This window comes from Etheostoma cragini, chromosome 14 (assembly GCF_013103735.1).
Source record: "Etheostoma cragini isolate CJK2018 chromosome 14, CSU_Ecrag_1.0, whole genome shotgun sequence".
Taxonomy (NCBI): domain Eukaryota; kingdom Metazoa; phylum Chordata; class Actinopteri; order Perciformes; family Percidae; genus Etheostoma; species Etheostoma cragini.
In genome coordinates this window covers 16,581,510-16,597,809 of record NC_048420.1, presented here as the reverse complement: position 1 = coordinate 16,597,809, position 16,300 = coordinate 16,581,510, and the positions used below count along the sequence as shown (strand labels likewise).

The window sequence follows — 16,300 nt, the reverse complement described above, 5'->3', positions numbered from 1 at the left end:
CAGCTGCTCCTGTGTAAAACTGAGAATGGCATGTTGGAGAGACTCCCACACCGTTTTAAGTAAAGCCTCAACACAAGTGGACGTTAAGTGGACATTTTCCCTCAGGTGTGACCACTGGGTAAGCAGCCAGTTTACGGGTCTGAGGACATTATTCCAGCCTGACAGATAAAAGCAGTCGGCTGTTCAGAGAAGGTGTTCTACAAGAGGGATTACTTTCTCCTCCTCCCCAATACGTGTCAAAGTATTCAACCATTGGCTGTTGATCCATATTAGGTCTAAATTCTCTGCTCTCACTTTAAATAGGCTGTTCATGAACTCAGTACACTATAAACTGTTTAGGTTATGTAAACAAGTATTAATTTGGTAATTGTCATGTCAAAAGACATTAACAATTTATATTTAAAAAAAAAAAGCTGATTTAAATGGCAAAATTTCAGTGGAAAGCAGGTCACAATTACATGTTAAAAATCATCAATTAAATTTAGGCCTGTTTTAACGTAGACATCTTTTTCTATATTTAAATTTAAAAAGTCGCCCTTTTCTTTCTTTAAACCTAGTTTAAATGTAGACACCTTAATGACTTGAGGATTACGGGTGAAAAAATGCACCACACACCAAGAAAAATGACATAAACACATCCTTGTATTCTTCCACCAAATGTTGCAATACCCTGGAGTAAACATACTCTATTACAATAAAAAGTTCTGCATTCAAAACGCCCATAAGTAAAAGTACAAAAAGTACTTCAAAAGGGGTTATTATCAAAAAGAAAATGACTAATTATGCATGAAACAACGTGTCAGTATAAAGAAGAATTTAGTAGAAATACTCAAGTATATGTCAAGTAGTTTAAATGTGTACTCAAATAAAGTACTTACTGTACTTTCCTTTACTCATTTTCAGTTTTAAACACCATGTCTGGACACACTCTGACCTGCAAATTATTAACATATTACCAATGCGTACTGAAGTCTTTACTTAAAAGGGCTGTACTGAAAAAAACACAAAAAAACGCCTCCACTTCGCTCTCACAGACAATACATAAAATACCTCATTCTTTCCTGGCCACAAGCACGCGTGGCCGGACCACCTATCAAATCAAAGAACAGAGATGCTCAGATTACAACACACAGAAGGAGTAACTTCATTCCCTGCTCAGGACGTTTTACGATAAAGACAGTGCTAGTCTTTGGGGTTACAGGTAGGAATACGGTCACGGTTGCTAAATGTTGGCTACAGAAAGTAAATTCATAAGTATAAAGATTATACGTGCTAATTAGTAACAGTTTATATTCTTGAAAAGGATTAACAGTGATTAACAATAAATCAATAGTCACACCTGATAGATAATGAGTATGAACACTGAAGAGTTTAAATTCTACCTTCTTATCGAGTTGGATGTAAGAAAAAGGGAAAGTGAGGACAGGTGGTGAAGTCAGGGAGGCAGCCTGCCGTCAGCATATAGTGCCCACATGAGACAGGTCTAATGAGATGAGTATTTTCACACAAGCAGTGCCAATGCACACATTTTATGGGCTTGGTTCCACTGAGTGCATTAAGAGGCAATGTATTTTTGGTTTGAATAATGCTTCACCTTAGCTTCCCTACCTAACTCCTCACAGACTGAAACAGCTCCTGTTGAGCACAGTGACCGGCATAAAGATCTGTGCAGCATGAGACCATCAAAATGCCATTGTTCCTGTTGCTCTGCCAGAATTATGTGTCTTATGCATTGTACAGTATTTCTCCCTTTCCTGTAGACCTGGGGCTGTTTTCAGGCTGGAACTGTAATAAAAGAGTGGACAGTATACTATGAAGATAAGTAGTATGTAAATACTGCAAATGAGATATCTTTTACTCAAGTAGTCTCTTTGGTCTGTTTTGTTATTTGTTTAGTGACATTGTACTTTTCAATTAATCCAAAACCCTTTTAAGCTAGAGGAATTGGGATAAGGAAAATGCTTCCTGCCAGCAAACTGTCACATCTGTTCCTTGTCACTTCTCTTCCAGCATGCTGTAAACTGCGCATGTTGAGAAAAACTGAAATCCCTGTCCAACCAGCTTCAGTCCCTTAACTTAGTCATTCTGTGACAAATAATTTAGGTCTGAAATTTTTAATTTATCATCAGTAATTCAATATGAACAACATTTGCATAAAAGCCTTCCACACATGCACAAATTACTTTTCTTTCCAAATGCGAGGTGGTTAAAGTAAACCTTGAGACTGAATGAAGTGCATTAAATGAGACTGCCATCAACTTGCTTGGCAGCTCACAAAAGAAACATTAATTAAAATCAATTTGTTCAGCATGGCTGTAATATTTTTGACCAATTCAAATATAAAGACATTACAAACGTATTAGGTGCACTCATTTTTTTTTTTCATTCAATAAGTTAATTGGTCTCAGATGGGCACTGTTGTTGCTTCATCACTTCGTCTTTAAAAGACGCCATTGGCCAGGTTCCACTTAAGGGGAAGAGAATCCATACATTGATAACCACAACTCAACTGCTTTATCATGTAACAGCAAAGTAAAATGCCTCCTGCAAGCTAATTCAGATTATTGCCAACATAAAGAAAGAGTCCACAGTTTATTTCATGTCCTGAAGAGAGTAAATAAGTTCAGACAGACAAATATATTGTTCCCAATATATAACTTTATTTAAAATATTGTTACAATTTATTACTCTACACATGTTCAAACCTCTATTCCTTTTATTGGTTAGTGAACCTTGATGTGTTTTTTTAAAGTTTTTTTTTTAAGATATAAAACTCTCCATTTTGTAGCCTAGTTCTGCATCAGGTGTTAATTGATGTTTTAGAAGCTGCCCCTACTTTAAACAGCTTGTTTCATTGTGTGGTTAGCTAATCCTCCATACAGCCTTTCCTCAGACAAAATTAATGATCAACAGTGGCTCTAGCGTTGTACACTATCATTTCCCCAATCTTTATAATTTCTGTTTAAATAAATACAATTTTTGAGTTGGAGAAACAAGAGTGCATTTTGTCCAAGAGATATTCTTTTTTTCTTTTTAAAACAACTATATACAGGTTTTGCTGAAGACAGACAAACAAATCTTTTAATTAATGACACTGCCTACTTTCCATGGAAAAGCCCCATGTTTAAAAGCAATAAACAGAAATGAATTACACAAAAGGCTAGCAATTTTTAAAACTGCACTTACATCCACCCTTTGTTAGTCATAGGTAGGACTTGTCATCTGAACTGGGAAAGCCAGCAGCTAATGCCCTCCGAGCCAGATGTGCGTTGAAGGTCGACACACAAGTCTACACAGAAACGTTAATGATGCGACAGACGTAGTGGCTCTGACTGAACAAACAGTGTCAAAAGAAAGAGACTGACGGAGAAGCCTCATAAATGCCACTTCGAACACTAGATTCTGCCTTATGTCCGTAGAACTCGAATTAACCGAAAACATCTTACAGAATATCTGCCACTGAATGATGTGTTGGAAATCAGCGCTGATTTGGCACGAGATTCTGAAAACTGATGTTACTATAGCAACAGCATCATTCAGACAAGCATTTCAGTGGCGTTTGTGATGAACCCAAATCTTCTGAGCATCACGTTCTGTCCACACATGGACACGTTTATTTTCTATTCTATTGCCACCATGTTTGCTGCACCATCCAACACTCTTTTATCTGTTAAGTCCATAGATGTATTGGTTAAGTCCTGTGTGGAATTCAAATATCTTTTTGTAAATACTTACTTCAGCCAAGGTTGTCCAGCATCTCAAACGCAAACACAGGTGGCCTACAGCACAGCGTACACTGACAAACAAAGACAGGCCCACCATACAAAGACGCGCTTTTTAACATTCCTGTTATCTCGCTGCTTTCACCCAAACACTGTTACATTGACATTTATCTCACTGATGGCAGAGCGGAAGACAACTGACAGTACGTGTACCTGGCTGTGACAGAGCAGAAAAATGGCACCTGGCGCACACAAGACAAACCAAAACACAAATACATATTAAAAAAACAGCAGCTTTCTAAAAGCCTATTCACAGCAGCATGAGCCACAGGACAGAGAACAAACATCAAACACAAAAAACACTGCTTTGAATACATTATTAGGAGTGAGTCAGTTGGCTGACAGGAATAAAAGGAACAGAGCCTGCACTGAGCGTGTTAAGCCAACGTGGTGCTGCCACGGCAACCACATCCCCCTGTGATGACGGGAGACCAACAAGGAGAGTATAGCAGAAGACTGAAATGCCAACACACACGGTCCTACCACCTCTATCTGCCTCTCCCTCTACATCTTATATAGAAAAGAAAATCATCATCATGGTTGAACAGCTCCAATTCTTATGTCATCCATCTCTAAATTGGCTATTACTCTGGCTGTCAAAATGACCATCCAGCAATCTGCACACTGTAGTTTCTTTCACAATCCAGCTATCTGGTGCTTGTGTGTATGTAAAACACACATATGTATTTCTTTAGTCTGTTGCATAACTGAGGCCTGTCCACAGAGTCAACAAGTAGATGACAAATAAAATATTTTTGAAATGTTGCACTTAATCATTTTGTCAAACTACAAAAAGAGAAGCAGAGAGACAGGAATGTGTGTGTGTGTGTATGTGGGTTCTATGCTGAAAAAGCATGCGAGCGGCTGTGAATAGCTAGACAATAGAAGACGCCTCCCATTTGTCTCCATCTGTCTGGTGTCTCTGCTGTCATCCAGATACAAAATCCCATCTTCATTTGCTGACTCTTACAGCGACAGCTCATCAGACACATCCAATAAGAGCCTAAAAGCTTATCAGCAATGTCAATGATAAACATAGAGGACACACGCACACACAAACAGCCCACATTAACAAGAATGCTCCAAGGTAACTGACTGAAATCAAATTATGACTAAACCTAAGCATGAATTAAACATTTTATTGAACCAAAAGCTAACCTCAACTGTAAGAAAAAAATATCTGAAATAAACGTGACACTTGAACTTGTGCTCTAAAAGTCTTCATGAATTTAAAAAAAAAAAAAAAAAAAAAAAAAAAACTATCAGTGTTTCTGGTTTTTAGCTGTTGTCAGACAGCGAGTGAAGCTCAAGAATGAGTTAGTAAAGAAACACCGCGATATACTACTTGCCATTAGGGGCATAAACAAAACTCTATTTCATTCAAGTGAAATCAATACATTTACGCACATTGTGTCCATTTAAAAGAATTTCTTGTCAGCATGTAAACCTGCTTTCTACACATTGAAAGTGAGACCAAATGTTCAAATTAAACATTATGTTGTCTATGTGTGAAAAAACTGAAATACTGCCCTAAAACACCAAAAATCTGTATAAATTGTAAAACTGTCATATAATATGTCATGTGCATGCACACAACTAATACTGTCCCATTTTAGGTGCAGTAAGAGGCAGACCGCTGCTATGTGTGCAGATGGTTGCAGTTGGAGTCACAACTTTGTGCCACACACGCACATGCACGCACACAGACACACACCATCTATCCTCCTGACGTGGTTAATGGACAAACTGCAGAGGAGTGATAGTTTTGGGTGAGTTACAGAGCCTAAGGGATCACTCTTTAAGAAGCTCCTAGAAGATTTCTATTTCTGCTCAAATCCTACAACTAAATTTGTCTTACACTCTGCTGCTCTCTGTTGCCTGTTCAGAAAACTACACTTCAATGGACAAAACTTTATACTGTCTTTATATTCACAATTGTCAGTCAGAAGCTGTCCCATTTCAAAAACATTTGGCCCATCAACTTTTTGTTCAGGAGATCATCCCTGCATAGAGCTGAGAATAAGAATGCCTTTTCCTATCAACTTTCAAGCTCTGCAAAATCACCACAAGAAATCACTTGCGAGCAGGATAACTGCGCATACTGACATCAATGACTGCCAACAGACGTCATTCTAAAGTAGTGAGGTTAGACCAGAAAAAAGGTAAACAACATTTAGAACCATTTGAATGCAATTCAGTTAGTGTTTCGTTGTGTTAGATCAAGAAACCAATTATAATAGCTCTTCTATTAATCTATTTTTTTTTAGAAGTAAGATTGTTAAACATATAATTATGAACCATCCCCCCACATCCTTTGTCAGTTAGTTACATTTGTTGCGCCTGTTTTCTGACAAAGACAGAATACTTCTCACTTTACAAATAGAAAACATAATTTTTGTCCAATTTCCATCATCGGTGTAAAGCATGATTTTTTTTCCCTCTTTCTTTATCACCAGCTGTTAAAGAAGTGAAACCCCTGTTTTCTGTATCCCTCCCTTATTTTCATCTCCACCATCTTAGCTCATTCCAGCAAAGGCAGGCTACGCTCAAGACTTTGGGCCGAGCCGATCCAGTTGGACAATCCTGTCCCACATGTCAGCTCCCTCATCAAGGGGCGGTTTATCGAGTTGCTCCCTTTGTGCAAATGGTGCAACAGCGCTGTGGTGACCCTTACGAGTCACAAACCGTATGTATTTGTTACATCTCGAACCGTGGCAAAAAATGTGCTTGTGTCCTGCCCCACATACCAGGGCGGATGCGTGGAGGACAACAAAAGACACACTATGGAGATCTAGTAAATTACATGAAAGTTGGCTTTCGTTAATTTTCCTTCATTGCTCTTCTTGCTGTGTGTATTCCTGGTGTTGGTTAAGTGTTGCCATTCTGATTTCCCAAATTGGTCACTTCCAGTTTGTTTTTGGGGCATAGACGGCCCCAGTCTTTCACTCGGTCTTGTGTTTGTCAATGGGCACTCTGTGGGGTGGCTGTGATGATGCAAGTGGACCGGTTCTAGTTCGAGTGATGACAAATGATTTTAGGAAGTTGCAATCTCCCCCCCCAGGTGGCGCCATCCCTTCTGCTGTGTCTCCAGGGGAGGCAGATACTCTGGAACACAGAGAGATGGTTCAGGGAAGTCAGAGTCGGAATGATAGGGCTTTTAAAATTGCATGCCATGCGACATGTGAAAATTCTGCCACAACACACATTAGTCAGTGTCTGAACACCAGTGACACTAAGAATCTTCCTTGAATTTCTACTGAGCTTGAATTATCATTCTACATACTGAGGTCCTCGTCTAATATCTAGATATCCTCAACATTCTTGGTCCTTAGCTGTTCATTATCTGTATCTGAACTCCAAAGGTTGCTCACTCATCCTCATGCCTTGAAGTTGCTTGTCCACACACTTGTATTGCTGGTCTTGTGCTGTGTCACATGGGACAAATAGCTTCAACTTCCCTTTCAAGTATGTGTCTCTTGGAGATGGCCCTGATAGCAAGTCACATGTCCATACGTGTGTCTGTTCTGAAGACTTTTTTTTACTCTATGCCCAAACACATCAGTGTTCTCACAGTAATCTGATAGCTATGGAATAGAATTTACTCTCTCCTTAGTTAAAGAAATTGTGAAGCTCTGGTAAAGTGTGTACAAAATGCAGCCTTTTCTCCATTTTGTAGCTTCCCCTATCACTTCATTATAATGCAATAGAAGCTGCAGAAGGGATAAAAAGAAGAAAAAAAACACAAGCGAATCTGAAAGCACCTTTTTAGGGCCAGGTGTGATTTATGGTCTCTAAACTCTTATAAGCTATGTACAGTGGGGCTCAAAAGTTTGGTCACCCCAGATAAAGATTTGTATTAATGTGCATATAGAAGAAGAAAAGATGTAAAAATCTCCAGAAAGGCATCAAATGACAGATTAGACATTTGTATAATATGCCACAAAAGTTTGATTTTATTTCCATCATTTACACAAAAAATGGCATATGCAAAAGTTTGGGCAGTTTGTACTGGCCCCATTGGCAAGTATCACAGCTTGTAAATGCTTCTTGTTGCCAGCCAAGAGTCTTTACATTCTTGTTTGAGGTATCTTCGCCCATTCTTCCTTCAAAAAAGTCTGCCAGTTCTTTGAGATTTCTGTCTGTCACACACTGCTCTTTTAATGTCTAGCCATAGATTTTCAATTATGTTGAGGTCAGGAGATTGTGAAGGCCATGGCCAAACCTTCAGTTTACGCCTCTAGATGTAATCAACTGTGAATTTTGAGGTGTGTTTAGGATTATTATCCATTTGTAGAAGCCATCCTCTCTTTAACTTCAGCTTTTTCACAAATGGAATCAAGTTGGCGTCCAAAATTTGCTAAAATTTGATAGAATCCATTTTTCCTTGTACTCATTAAATGTTCCCTGTGCCGCTGGCTGCAATAAAACCCCAAAGCATGATTGATCCACCCACATGCTTAACAGTTGGACAGAGGTTCTTTTCATAAAATTCTGTGCCCTTTCTACTAAAATGTACCTTGGTTCATTCTGGCCAAAAAGTTCTATTTTAACCTCATCGGTCCAAAGAACTTGTTCCCACCATGCATCAGGCTTGTCTATATGTTCATGTGAAAACTTCAAACGCTGATTTTTGTGATGAGGACGTAGAAGAGGTTTTCTTCTGGCAACTCTTCCATGAAGACCATATTTGTATAAGTGTCTCTTTATAGTGGAATAGTGTAGCACAACTCCAGTGTCTGCCAGGTCTTTCTGGATGGATCGTGCAGTCAAACGTGGGTTTTGACTTGCTTTTCTCACAATCCTGCAAGCTGTTTTGTCTGATATTTTTCTTGGTCTTCCAGATCTTGCTTTAACTTTCACTGTTCCTGATGACTGCAATTTCTTAATTACATTCCGATCAGAGGATATTGGCATCTGAAAACGCTTTGCTATCTTCTTATACCCTTCTCCTGCTTTGTGAGCGTCAACTATTTTAAGTTTCAGTTTTCTAGAAAACTGCTTAGAAGAACCCATTGTGCTGATTGTTGGGGCATGGTCAGATGAGTCTGGGCATTTAAAACCTTAAGATTGACATCATCTGGTCTTTTCAGACAATGATTCAGAACAATCCATGAAACGGTCAGGTCTCAGCTTTCCAAAGGGGGCAGTGCATGCTAAAAACTCAACAGGGCGCCCAAACTTTTGCAAACGCCATTTTTTGTTTTTTTTGAAAGTGTCAATTATGGAAATAAAATCTAACTTTTTGTGACATATTACACAAATGTCTAATCTGTAATTTTATGCATTTTGGAGATTTTTCCATCTTTTCTTGGCTTCTTTATGCCCATTTATACACATTTTTACTTTGGGGTGCCCAAACATTCAAACCCCACTGTATCGTTGAAATTCTCTTCCTGCCCTTGCGCTTTTAGTTTTTGTCAGGAACTTCTGCATTACTTGTGGAGCTGGATGGGTGCGGTTATTCAAAGTACCACTCAGTACCACAGCTGTGTACAGGTTTTATGAATTGGCCTAGATAAAATCTAGCTACTCTTCAGTGTTGGTGCTTTGCTTTATCAACGGTATGAAGGAAAAGGAATTCTGCTGCTCACCATTGTTACTGCAGTTTTTGTTGTCTTTGTCAGATGCCTCTTCCTCAACCTGACAGCAAATAAATCAATACAAAAAAATTGTTAATTGTTCAAATTGACAGTTCAAAAAAAACAAAACAAACTGAAGGAAACATCTCATGGGTCGGTCTGTATTTGTAAAAAATCAAAAGTACAAATAAGATAAATTTAGAATATCAAACTTGGTATGAAGTCATGTTCTTCCCACAAGGAAAGAGGAAAGGAGTGGTCCTTACCTGTTTCCTCCACTTCAGCTCACAAAAGACCCGCTCAAAGCACTCATGCATGTAGTTAAACTGGGAGGGAAAAAAAACAAACAGAACTGTGAGTCAGCCTTCCAACATAGCCAGCAAAGTCACAGTGACAGGTTTTTGCTCTTTACTACTGCTTTGATACCATATGATGGGAAGTGTGTTGACAGATACACACACTATATATATATATATATATATATATATATATATATATATATATTAGGGCTGGGCAAGTTAACGCGTTATTATCGCGTTAACCAATTAATTAATTAACGCCGAAAATTTTTTTCAGCGCGCGTTAACGCAGTTATTATTTCTTTATTATTGTACAAGTTTGTTGCTCACAGGCTTTGTAAATACATGCATTCACGTGCTCTGACTGGAACAAAAAACAAAGGAGAGATATTATGCTGAAACATGCGTGGGACACTTTATTGAAGTTGCACAGAAGTGGAATGTGTCAAATAAAGTCACCTCAGTTAGCACAGATAGTACGAATAGATATGAAATCTGATCGCTGCTGTGAGCCTTCTGCCTTTAGATCATGTCCCCTGCTTTGCGCACAGTCTCCAGCGTTCTGTCGCAGTGTCTCTGCCTAACAGCGCGTTTGACAATGTCCTTGCAAAGTGCAGAAAAGTTGTGGGGCAAGTGCTGCAGAGTTAGAGCAACAACAGAAGAACGTGGACATAAGAAGGAGTCGCTTGTGCAAGACATTCTAACCAGAGGGAATTCAACTCTGGATGGTAAATGCGTTGAGTAATGAGTTGAGATGTACACTAAATATTTTATTTAACTGCTACTTTATAAACAAAACACTGTTAAGTTTTTGCAGAACAAATGTTACGGCACTTTTGTTCATATGGCCGAACATTTAAAATAAAATTGCACTGTATACACTACTTTTGAATTCATTATTTCATTTTGTGATTAATCAGGAAAATTATGTGATTAAAAATTGTAATCGCTGCCCAGCTCTAATATATATTAGGAAATTGGTCCCTCTAAAACTGCAATTTCTAGAGAGATAAATAAATAAAAACAACAAAAAACCTGCAAAACATGTCAAACATTAGGGACGGTGTGTGCATACTCACATATGGAGTGAAGATCTTGACCCAGCGAGGTTTCTTCTCTCCTCTGGCGTATTCAAAGCAGAAAGCCATCCCTTCCTCATCAGTGTCCCAGCGCTGCATCTCCGCCCACTCAAAAGCTATCACCTGGTTCTAAGGGACAGAGTTTACAGTAGGTAAGCCTCCTGCATATAAAATTATTTAGCTTAACATTGGTTCAATTCAAAACTTACTATCTGGGAAATCTATTTAGGACGGTATGAGATTTCATTATATAAGTTTAAGCCCAAATTGTTTTATACAATAATGTAAGACAATGTACATATTTTCAGTAAATGAAGGAAAAAAAGAGTTTATTAAATAAACTCGCAAAGACAAACACTCACCTCCAACGTTCCGTCCTCGGTACAAGCATGCAGCTTGAAGTGATGGATGCTGATAGCTGTGATGACATGTCCCTTCCTCCTGGAGTCACAGGAGCAGTGGGGGAACGCCACCTCATTGTAGCCTTCACATGTCCGCAACAGACTCAGGTACTAAGAGTATTATAGAGCACACATATCAATCACTTATACTGTAAGTAAGCATGTTAAGGCAATCTAAATAAGATTAAGTTTACATTTCTTTCCTTAGTGCGATTACTTTAAAACCCCAGTTAACAAGCAGTTTGGGTTACTGTACCAATAAGGGCATATTGGTAGATAGAGAGATACTTAATTTGATCCCGAAGGGGAAATTCAAGGTCCCAGTCGCTTACAGACATCACAATTTTTTTTTACCAAAACAAAACAAATTGGCAGTACCAAACATAGATTTTTTTGGGCACCTACAGCACAACGCGCATTACCACAAGCCTGTTAACATAGAGGCTTCAATGAAGAGAAGGGAGAGCATTGCAGTGCTTGGGACTTTAAAACCGCGATTTTATAATGGTTAATTGTGCAGACCTAGTGCACAGTTTACACAAAGGCAACTATTAAGTGACTTAATGTACAAGTATAACTTTCCAGTTTATAACAGAAGAAGGAATGCAGTAATGTTCAGTTTGAGTCTGTTGTTGGACCCCTTTTTTTTCTACATAGCGATATTGCTCCATTCACATTCCTGTGTTTAAAAAAAAAAAAATGTAAGGTTATTTGTGCATTATTATGCATTATTTGTGTATTTATAAGCCTTTATTTGACAAGACAGCTGAAAACATGAAAGGGAAGAGAGGGGGGAATAAAATGCAGCAAGTCGGAGTTGAACCCGGGCCCACTGTCGAGGAGTAAAGCTCGCCCTATCAACTGGGTGCCCCTTGTCTCTTACATGCAAATACAGACTTTTTACAAGTTACAAGTGACACACTTAGTTAGTGGTTAGTGTACACTAACCAAATATTTTGGTTTCTCCACCTAGTTATTTTTAGTTCCTGATCCTGATGAAGCATATATTCTTGTTTTCATGACCATTTCTGATGTTAAATGCTGCCTATTTGTGCTGGGTGGCCAGATAGCTGCGAAAGTAGTTTAAATCTACACACAGAAGCCCTCACAAGTGCCACTTTGAGATAACATTTAACAAACACCAATATTAACTAATAGCTTTATCTCTGTTTATACCATAGAGGACTGTATTCTGTGTGAAAGGTTTTTTGACATTTCTTTCCATTTTTATTTGGTAACGGTTTGGTGATGGCTCTGGTCAGCAGGCAAAAAGTGTATTCATCCCAATCCCCTCCCTGAACAAAGAGTGGTCTGTAGGACTGACCGTGGCCATCTTGCGCTGCTCTGCCAGCTTCTGCAGCTGGTAGGATTTGTCCTCTGTTTTTATGAATCCCTTCTTCACATCTTCCAATGCCTATACAGACAGGGATGGATAGAGGGGTTTAGGGGGTAGGAAGACATACAACACCATTTATTATTCGAGGTTGCTACACAAAAAGGATTATCCATAAACATTTAGCAAGAAGATATTCTGCCTCAAGTAACCTAGTTCAATCAAAGACAGCATAAACCTTTTGTGTACATTTTAATAAAGTGGTTTTACTCAATATTTCTATAATAACAATGTATCAAATGGACATGTAAAAAGAGGTCGCTCATAGTGATGCAACTACAGAGAATTAGTTTTTAGAATTTTGCTGACTTTCCCAGTAGAAATTGTTGTAATGGGTCATTGCTGAACCTCACATTCCTAATATGCTTCAGGAAGTGACCTTTATAGGTCAGCGGACAACCTGTAGGCTGCTGCTGTTGTTGCTATGAATATTTTTAGTGGACGAATGTTTTTTTTCAGATCGTTCACATTTTATTCTTCAAAAATTATGGGAAAGTTTTGCTTTCCTGTAGATTATTATGGTTCTCTGGTTTCCTGATTAAGTAAATAAGTGGCGGCATTTCAGACCCTAGGCATGTTTGTTTCTCAGGATGTCATTTATAAGGCTTCCTGACTGGTGGTAGCCTGACATTTTGAATGTATCCCAGGAGCTTCCACTAGGCCATATTTTGCTTGTTATAATGTTAATGCATGTTTAGCGACTACATTGGCAGTGATAATATGCTACATAATCATATTGTGTTTAATGACTATTATAGCTGGATAAAAGAAGTATGCACTGACTTTGGATGACTGAACCTGTATGTGAAAAGCCAAATGGCTAGCCAAATCTGAGGATTCTGTCACCAGTAGGGCTTGTTACCTAATTCAATACTTTTCGGCAGACTGAATTGCCTTCTTAGCAGCGAGTATTGAAAAATGTCTCGTTCAATACCAAATTTCAATAACTGAGGAATAATTCCCATCAGTCAGTGAGCCAATAGTTATGCAGCATGCTTCTACCAAGATCAAATAATGCTTTGGATTGGCTGTCTAACGTTTCACGTTGTAGAAACATGCAGCGCACAGAGACAGGGCTCACATAGTAGGAGCTGGAAAAAAAATTTAAGATCTGTGCCATAATGTGTAATATTGGAATGGATTTTATGAAATTGGTATAAAAAAACAATCGTTTAGAAACAGTTATCAGAATCCCTTCAACATGTTTTAGCCTTACGATACCTAGCCCTAGAGACAAATATAAGCAGTAAAGAATAAAAGAGTCTATTAATAATAAGTTTTCCCCAATATGACTGAAATTCTCGATGACTAAAAATGCTAAAACCTCCAAAATATTTCAACCCAGAAATGAGTATATAAACCCCACACATTCTGTGCTGAGTTCCCTTAACTCAATACAAAGGGAGCCAATTATTATCACCTGATGAAAGCAGTAGTGCAGTGCCAGTGGGTTGTCTCTTAGCAACTCCTCCTCCTGGAAGCTGAACAACCATTTGCGGAGCGCCAAGCAAGTCCCCGGCACTGCCGAGGTGTAATTCTGCACATAAAGCTTGTGTGGAAACTCATTAGGCGCCAGCTTCCGCACTGCAACAAATAATAGAAACATGGAGAGGAATGAAAAAACAGGGGTGTCTGTTTAGCCAAACATAGCCTGTTTGAAGTTACTTACTCTTGCTGTCCAAAAATGTTCATTACCCCTAGGCCATCATGACATTAAGTCAACCAGAGAGGGCTTTTAAATTAAATGCAATAAGAATATGTAAAAACACTCTGTGAATGTCCCTGTGAAACACTCGTAAACATCAAATACATACATACAGTTCTTACCGAACGAGTGGTTGATGACTTCAAAAAGGGCAAAGTAGCTCGCCATAATACTGTCCATTCCAACCTTTATCACTAATGCCTACAGGAAGAGCAATATAGAGTTAGTTATGTAAGAAAAATTGTTTCTTTTTTATAAAGCATCTACATTAGTTATTTATCTTTCCATATAAACATCCGTTCCCCACTTATAGAATATCATGCATTCACCAGTTGACAAAATTTGATTTTCCTCAGTGTCATTATTCTACAAAAGAACTGCATGCAAAGTCCAATTCAGATGTCCAAACAATGGGGCAATAAAATTTACAATATAACTGTATGACAGCATCATCCCAGCAGATCCAGTCTTACCTGGTACACCTGGTCTGTGGTGCTGTTCTTGCGGACTCTGACAGAAATAGTGGTCTTGTCTGGCAGGGCTATCCGCAGCTCTACATCCGTCACGCCATTGTAGTTCTGCAAAGCAAAGCAACATGTGACATGAGTGTGCATGCATGGGTTTGTTCTGAATCACTGGTAAATACTTCTGGATTTCAAAAAAACAAATAAGGCATAACTAAACCAGAAGGTATATCTATTTGAAGTGCTATTTGTATTTCTTTAAGTGCTGGATTAATTTAGTATAGTTGCTTTTGTCTCTGATGCTGTCATTCCTTAAAACACTAAAAAGGCAATGCAATTAACAGTTTTGGCTCTCACGTTTAAACACCATGCTGGCAGACATGGTGGGCAGCCAGCTACTTTAAAGCAATTAAAGTCAACCGTTGATGCTTGTTTACAGGAAATAGCCAACTTTATTTAAAGGAGGTTGAATAGATATATTCATAACTTTATCACAAGTTTAAAATCCCCAACATTGCTCTTGAATAGGTTCAAAATCAGATACTGTACATCCATAACCCTACAATCAAAAAACACAAATGAAAGACTAAATTTTAGAAAGCATAGTTACACAATCTGAGGACAGAAGGTGCACTGATGTGTCCAAACAATGTTTTGACAAATTCCTGCTTTTTTTTAAACTAAATTTCATTTCAGACATTTATTTACTATTTTAATAATATGACCGGAAGACTTTGGTAAACTCATTTCAAGCAGAGAAACAATTTGTAAAACACATCATTAGTTACATTTTCTTTTCAAAAACGGATTTGAGGGAATTTCAAAAAGAACAGATTTGTGCGTCTCTATACAGAAAGTGGAGTTTGTTCTGAACATTTTTATATGAAAACACATGAGAATCAGTTATGTGCAAACAGGTAAATTTAAGAAGATGTGTGATAAATGCCCTTAAACCTCAGAGGGTTAATAAACAAGGTGCCGTGGTGTTCTGCTGATTTCTTGGCTTACAATAACTAAATAGTTGTACATCTGAGAAAGTTTTGAAATACACTGAAAGCTCAAACTCAGAGCTATGACCTTTTAAAGCACAGAATCAAAATTCACATAGTAATAGCTACAGACAAATCTCGTACAGTTCATATCAGAATAATGATGCATACCTCATCTGATTCAGAGAGAAACTCCTGCATGATGTCACTTTCCCCAATCACCCGCACAGAGCAAACTAGAGAGGCAGATGGAGAGAAAGAGGGGGAGGTCAAAGTAAATCAAATAAACAAAGGACAGCTAAATGTCACTTTGTCTGTATCCTTTGCTCAGATTTACAGTATTTCCATGTGCGGTGGAAATCGATCACAGCCAGAGTTTATGAGGGGGGAACAGGTAGCCACATTGTTTGTTCTGATGTTGTTCTGGCATTAAAGAAGACACTTTGGCAGCTGGATGTATTGCACCTCCTGTTCACCTTGTTTAGATGGACTTCCACTGAATCTGCCCTTTTTTGGCCTAATTTCTATCCTAACTACAGTTGTGGTCAAAAGTGTACATACACTTGTAGAAAATCACAATGTTATGGCTGTCTTGAGTCTTCAATAAGT

The 16,300-nt window shown here is 38.4% G+C and overlaps 1 protein-coding gene across 2 annotated transcripts in view; it reads right to left on the bottom strand.

The window, feature by feature from the left end:
- Nucleotides 1-2,640: 2,640 nt before the first annotated feature.
- snx27a (sorting nexin 27a) overlaps nucleotides 2,641-16,300 on the bottom strand; it is a 17,986-nt gene continuing 4,326 nt past the window's right edge. Inside the window, exons 4-13 of one of the 2 annotated variants that reach the window (XM_034891826.1) lie at nucleotides 15,863-15,927; nucleotides 14,712-14,816; nucleotides 14,361-14,439; nucleotides 13,954-14,117; nucleotides 12,465-12,554; nucleotides 11,102-11,251; nucleotides 10,740-10,868; nucleotides 9,628-9,687; nucleotides 9,374-9,422; nucleotides 2,641-6,887 (exon numbers count right to left, since the gene is read on the bottom strand). In XM_034891826.1, the coding sequence (XP_034747717.1) occupies nucleotides 6,817-6,887; nucleotides 9,374-9,422; nucleotides 9,628-9,687; nucleotides 10,740-10,868; nucleotides 11,102-11,251; nucleotides 12,465-12,554; nucleotides 13,954-14,117; nucleotides 14,361-14,439; nucleotides 14,712-14,816; nucleotides 15,863-15,927 (962 nt within the window). In that variant the 3' untranslated portion in view covers nucleotides 2,641-6,816. Of the gene's footprint in view, nucleotides 6,888-7,065; nucleotides 7,208-9,373; nucleotides 9,423-9,627; nucleotides 9,688-10,739; nucleotides 10,869-11,101; nucleotides 11,252-12,464; nucleotides 12,555-13,953; nucleotides 14,118-14,360; nucleotides 14,440-14,711; nucleotides 14,817-15,862; nucleotides 15,928-16,300 lie in introns of those variants that run through there. The other variant, XM_034891825.1, reaches the window with a different exon arrangement.